This window comes from Pteropus alecto, unplaced genomic scaffold (assembly GCF_000325575.1).
Source record: "Pteropus alecto unplaced genomic scaffold, ASM32557v1 scaffold3, whole genome shotgun sequence".
In the NCBI taxonomy this organism is placed as follows: Eukaryota; Metazoa; Chordata; class Mammalia; order Chiroptera; family Pteropodidae; genus Pteropus; species Pteropus alecto.
Window position 1 is genome coordinate 35,259,593 of NW_006442484.1, and position 6,424 is coordinate 35,266,016.

The window sequence follows — 6,424 nt, forward strand, 5'->3', positions numbered from 1 at the left end:
TTTCAGAAGAAGCCAGAAATCAATATATTTATATAAAATACCATGAGTTTTTAATATTGGCTCAAAATGTTACAGCACTGTGCAGCCGTTTACAACATAAAGCAATACTTGGGCACCCGATTTGGCTTGTGGGCTATCAGCTTAGGAAAAAGGGGTGCTTGGAAGGAGTAGGGACATGAAGAAGAAAGAAGACAATAGTAAAGAAGCTTGAAAATTTTATTTGTCTATTTTTGATATATTGAAAGCTGGACATTTTAATGACAAAAATCTTTTTTCAGTTTCACCACTATAGTAACCGGTCTTTCCCTTACTCTGTTATTACACTGTTGTGATTGGAATACAATTTACATGTACAAATTATATCATGAAAAACAATTTCATTGCGAAGAATAAGTAGGTTAGTGTACTTCACCCAAAATAAGAAGGAAATAATAGAATTTTGCATTTTTATATTTTAAAGCTGATATTTTAGCAACATTTTGACAATGGCTTATTCCATTTATAATTTTTGGCAACACAATATTAAAAGAATATCTATTTATTGGCATGCAAAGCAATATGGCTTCAGTATACGCCTCTTAAATTTACAGAACTTAAAATTCCAGACATCCTACATGGCTGGCAGATGATGCTGTGATGATCTTGAATAGTGAAGTACTTACTTCCTAAAGACAATAAACAAAAGACAGTGATTTAACACAGCTATAATACCCAGATGATATAGTTAACTTATCCAGGAAATATTTCAATCATTTATTTTGATAACAGTTATTTATCAATATTTTAATCTTACAAATCCCTAGTCTTTTGGACTCTTTAAATATTTGCATTAAAATATTACTCATTCTTAAGTTTCCCTACCATGAAGTATAAAGTGTATGAATAATTACAAAGAGCAATTATTACCCATTAAGATAAGTGGTTAATTTTTGGTGTTTAGATTTTTATTACTATGCTTATTACATTAAATATATAATACAGATATACTGGTATTTTACTTTATGCTAAAAGTTCAACATATATAACAATTCATAAGGTGACATTAATCTGTGAATGACTTAACATCTCTCTGTTTAATTCTTATCTGTGTTCCTAACACCCTGTCCCTTATAGACACTAAGGAAATGTTTTTGGAATAAATGGGTGAATTGATAAAACTGTAATAATCAAAAACAAATATAATAATATACTCTTACATGACTCATAATTTTAATTATATACCAAGAAGGTAAAGATTCTTCCCAACATAGACGACAACTGTAGCACTATGATATATTCATGAAAGTTTTGATGGTTGCAGAATGAACTAAAATTCAATCACCTGTCAGTAATTTTGGTCTGAAGCAACCAGTTTATAAAGTCTCGGGTAGCAAGATTATCAAGAACTGTGTTCATCTCATCAGAGAAAGAGCCATCAGCGTGTCTGCGGCGGAGTTCTTCAATGATGGTGACTTCTTCTGGAAAACTGAGCAAAAGAGAGACAAAATCAGCAATTGTTAAATGCTTTATTATTTATTTATTTGTTTGTTTATTTATTTTGCCTACAGCACCTGGTCTTCCTAGGTGGTCTCCCATCCAAGTACTAACCAGGACCGACCCTGCTTAGCTTTAAATGCTTTAAATAAATGTTTATTGATTGCCTATCACTGGTACCATGTGTGAGGGTCATTGAGAAAACAATATGTTTCTATTTACAGAGGACCTACTATGAAAAGTCTCATAGAAAACCCATTTGAACTGGTGCATGTCAGAATGGAAATTATACGGGTATAAAAGAGCAGAGCTGGGATGTTAAACAAAGACTGCCTCTTCACGTCCTTTTCAATATTCCAGTTACTTGAAAGATTATTAGTATATTATCAACACTGAGGTTATTATTAAGTCTAATTATTTATTTATAATTCAGAAAAAAAGTATAATATATTATAAAAGTAGTGATTATCAGAACAGCTTTACAAAGTGCAGTATTAAGGGATTAAATCTTAGTCTACATTAGATTTTCTCTTTAATCAGTTTAATTAGCAGACTTTTTGGTATCCCTTTAAAACACCAGAAATATCCTCAAGTGCAACTATTTTACCGCTGATTTTGTAAATTTGATCATTAATGTTTAAAAAATCAGCGACAATACTAGTTCTCTTTAGTCATGAGATTTCTTTAAGTCTCAGTAAGCTTGTTTTAAATCTCTCTAAAAGAAATTGAGTTGAACACGAATTTCCTACTTCTCATAATTCAAATGTCAATCAAAATGGTCAGGAGAAAATGAGATGGTTTAAGTTTTCAGCATTATTTCTTCTTTTTTCCTATCCCCAGTTTTCCTAGGACAGTCCTGGTTTAAGCTTGTTGTCCTGGTGTAGTTATCAAAAACACTTTACTTTAAAAAGTGTCTTGGATTGACAAATTAATACCCTAATTATAGCACAACTATAATTAGAGATAAAAATGTCCCTTTTGACTCCGTTAGTAGTACTTGCTACCAAAGATAAAACAGATGAGGCTTTTATAGACTGTCTCCCACCAATAGAAATTATTTTCCTCCTTTGCGAGACTATACTAATTGCTTCTGTAATTCAGATCCATATATAGACAACTGTAGTCTAAGTTTTTAGCATGAGGCAAAAAAAAAAAAAGTTAAATAAGAGTGTGTAGACTTACTCTCGCCTTCCTCGGCCTTTCACCAGCCAAGCAATAAATTCCTTGGCAGCTTGGCCTTCCAAATAAGAACTTACATCACTAGTAAAGGTCCCTTCAGCATGTCTCTCAAATTCATCATGACGTTTGGCAATGTTATTCCTGAAAGAAATGTGAAAATTAAATTGAAGATCTGTCTCTTTAGCAATATGGTTCTCACCTATAAGCAGTGGCAGCTTCGGGTTCGAGATTCTACGTACAAGGGGTTCAGGGAGACTTGGGAGATGAGGGTGCTTAGGACACTCATCTTCAAATTACATTAATTATCTGGACTGAAGATTGAGAGGAGAGGGCTAATAACAATTAAGGGAGCCTAAAGTTCCCCTGCACCACCCAGTGCACCCAGTTTTCACCTCTCCTGCTTATCTATACCATTGATTATTAATGCTGCATTTACTTCAGTCTTGGTGTATGTGGGCTCTCCACTCTGCTATGCTACTTGCAAACAAGGCAGCTGTTTGTTATTAGTACATACGGGGTCAGAGTTAGTTAACTGAGTCAAGGAAAAGCAAATGATCACCGAAAGTGTCATCAAAAAGACCACATAATGGGTGAAAGGAAACGTGATAGACAGCAATGAGGAAAGCTAATACAATGACCCCATAGCACTTTCAAGTGTGTGCAGTGTTCTGTGGAAGTGATTGACCAGCTACCTTCTGCATATATTAACCTGGAATGTCTCATGTTAAACACACAATAGAAACTGCCTGAGAACAAGGATTATTTTGCATTAGTTTACCAAATCGTGGCATTCCCTTTCTAGAAGAAAGTTGTTTTCATTTGTTTCTTTTCAAATTCGTGCTTACTCACATTTCACCAATGGCCCCATCTGCAGTCCTTAACAAGGACTCCTCATAGTATCTGCTCTAACCGCAGCCACCTTTCTTTCCGTGCCCTCTACTTTAAGAACTTCTGGTCAACTGCCCTGTATCTCCAATTCCTCCTGCTGGCTCATTCTCTCATTCTTTCTCTTGCGCTCTCTCTCTCGCAGTCTCTTTCTCTCTCCCTCATTCTCTTTCCTTTCTCCGTTCTATTCAGATAAATCTATGCCCTTTTCCTTCAGCTACTTTGTATGCATAACTCCCATCCCCTGTGGGCCACCCTCCAAAGAAATTGTGAAATTCTACCATCTCTGTGAAACTCTTGTGGATGATTTCCTTCAGTAGCCTAGATGCAGCAAAAAACCCAACACTGTCAACGAAAATGCAACATTAAAATGTATGCCTTAACGATAGGCTTGTGTTCTTATTTGCCTTCTTCTCTCTTTATGCGGTGCAGCTAGACTATAATTTTAAATGTGTATCTTGGATTGTACTCTACAAGAAAAAGACTGCATCTGTTTCCATGCCTTACCATGATTAACTTGGCTAGGGGATACTTTAATGTGATCACAGTCATGAGTTTGAACCTACAAGGGAATGTTGAATTTGCTCTTATTTTTTGGTCAGAAATTGGATTCCTAAACTTGCAGTTCTACAAAAGTCAGCTTTCAATTTTAATGGAAAGTGCATAAGAGAGTAAATATTGCTAAGACCACAGTTGGAAAAATAGTTTAAAATTTATATTCCATAAGAGGGTAAGAGGATTGGAGGGGTGAGAGGTCAGACATTCAGATGCATAAATACAAAGGACAGCATCACCAACCATGAAAACCATCAAAATTGGAAGAACTTATGGGCACAATTTGATGAGTGTGATGACTTAAGGAAGTTGGAATAAGTTTTAGACACTTTTAAATAATTCATTTATGTGCATATTTTGGATGATGTTTAAACTCTTACTTGTTCCTCTTAGTGTTCATCAACCACTGCACAAAATCCTGGGCACGCCTGGAGTCCAGATACTTGCTGTAGTCACTGGTGAATGTGCCCTGTGAATGGCGCTTGTCTTCATTCATCTGATCTGGATCGTTGAATGGGTCTGTCTGGGGAGCTGGGAATGAGCTGTGAAAAATAGTAATTGGTGCAACTAAATCTCTCCTCAAGCTCAGTCACTTGAGGAGCATCTTCTCACAGAATACGGGGCCACATGAAGCAGAATGGCAGGCACCTTGAATATTTCAGTTGGTACTTCTGAGAGATCTTGTTTGTCATGGGAATCCCAGAGTTTTATTAGAGTTGGATACACTCTGATTCTGAATTTTAGCAACAGATTTTTCAACTTGCTTTTTTTTCTGAAATAGGATTAAATAAATCTTTTTTTAAAAAGCTAATTCATCTACTTATGATTATGCTAATAATGACAGAAGAGAGCAATGACTTGAATTAAATATTTTAAGAGTGAAGAATCCTAAATCATTTGGTAGCATGTTTATGTTTCCAATTTTGTTTTGCATGTATTAATATAAAAAAGTAGTTCTATTACCAGAGCACATGGTAGCTAATGGTGAAAGAAAGACAAAAGTTAAAAGAGAGACTAGAAAAAGCCCATTCGTTAATTTGAAACTGTGTAGTGGATATTCTGCATGCCAGTAATCAAGTTTATTAGCATGGCAAGTATGGGAAATATTCAACATGATTAATACTCAGAAATAGAAATGAGACACTATTTTCACCTGTCAAATTAGCAATGATTAAATATGGGGGGAAGATATTGTGAAAGGAGTATTTCTATAATGCTGATAGGAGTGTGCATGTATACAACTTTTCTGGAAAGCAAAATGGCAAGATATTATAAAAGATTTAAACTCATTCAAATCCTTTGACATGGTAATTTTACTACTAGAAATGTATCCTCAGAAAATGGTAAGAAATGTAGGGCAAAACGTTTGCAGCATTCTGTTTGGAAAATTCGAAGAACTCAAGTGTTCAATAGTGGAGGAACAGTTAAATAAATATTGTACATTTAAGTATGAGATGAAATTGTATGCAGCCATTAAATATTATATGTTTAATAGATATTTTTAATGATATAAGAAACAGATAATAGTACAATGCTAAGAGAAAAAGCATAATATGAAACTGTATAATGATCTGGTATATATTTATATACATACAGTACATACATAACTTTTTTGGTATATTTTCTATTGTGAACATGAATGACTTTTACAATTAGCAAAATTATTATTTTAAAAAAGAAATAAAAAGAAAAATTGTGAATAATTAAAATAATGTACTATGCACTGTGGGAGTAAGTAATGGGTAGATAGGATCAGCTGCAAATTTCAAAGAGGTATAATTTCCCATGTAACCCATTTTTCAACATCGTCTACCCCATTGGTTGTGAAACAACATACTCAAGTCTATACTCCATAAACAACTTTATCACAATGATATTTTAAACATTTGAAAATCATGCAGAGTATTTACTCTAAATTTCTGAGACCTAGTCACTAATCGTAGTTTTCACAGGCTATATTCTAACTATAGTGCTATGTTAGTTCCAGTCTAAAGATTTAATACCTGGATTTCATCTCCGTGTCCTGAAGGGAACGTTGCCAGCTGCCTTGTACCAGCATCACAAACAATCCAGCCAAAAAGTAAATGCTTTTCATTTTTGCTGCCTGTTGGAACACAGAGTCAAGGGAGGTGGGGGGAAGGAGACAGGCAAACATATTTAAACATGTCAGGCTAAATTAGTTTGGTTTTGACTAAGTAAATATTATAAATAGAAATAACAAGCTAGTCATCAATTTTAATCTGAGTATATTTCCAGCTTATTTTAAATAGTAGATTATATTTTCCCCCCAATTTTTTAGAGGCAAAAAAGGATACAAAAGATGTGTACCACC

The 6,424-nt window shown here is 34.3% G+C and overlaps 1 protein-coding gene across 2 annotated transcripts; it reads right to left on the reverse strand.

The window, feature by feature from the left end:
- Nucleotides 1-202: 202 nt before the first annotated feature.
- GCG (glucagon) lies at nucleotides 203-6,197 on the reverse strand. Of its 2 annotated transcripts, XM_006921124.1 has the most exons (5): nucleotides 6,096-6,197; nucleotides 4,473-4,634; nucleotides 2,656-2,793; nucleotides 1,322-1,465; nucleotides 203-665 (listed from the first exon to the last, which is right to left on the reverse strand). In XM_006921124.1, the coding sequence occupies exons 1-5, from the start codon at nucleotides 6,185-6,187 to the stop codon at nucleotides 659-661; spliced, it is 543 nt and encodes a 180-aa protein (XP_006921186.1). In that variant the 5' UTR covers nucleotides 6,188-6,197; the 3' UTR covers nucleotides 203-658. The 2 variants fall into 2 exon arrangements, with proteins under 2 accessions (XP_006921186.1, XP_006921187.1); XM_006921125.2 differs by lacking the exon at nucleotides 203-665 and having other exon boundaries at nucleotides 1,318-1,465; nucleotides 6,096-6,189.
- Nucleotides 6,198-6,424: the final 227 nt, after the last annotated feature.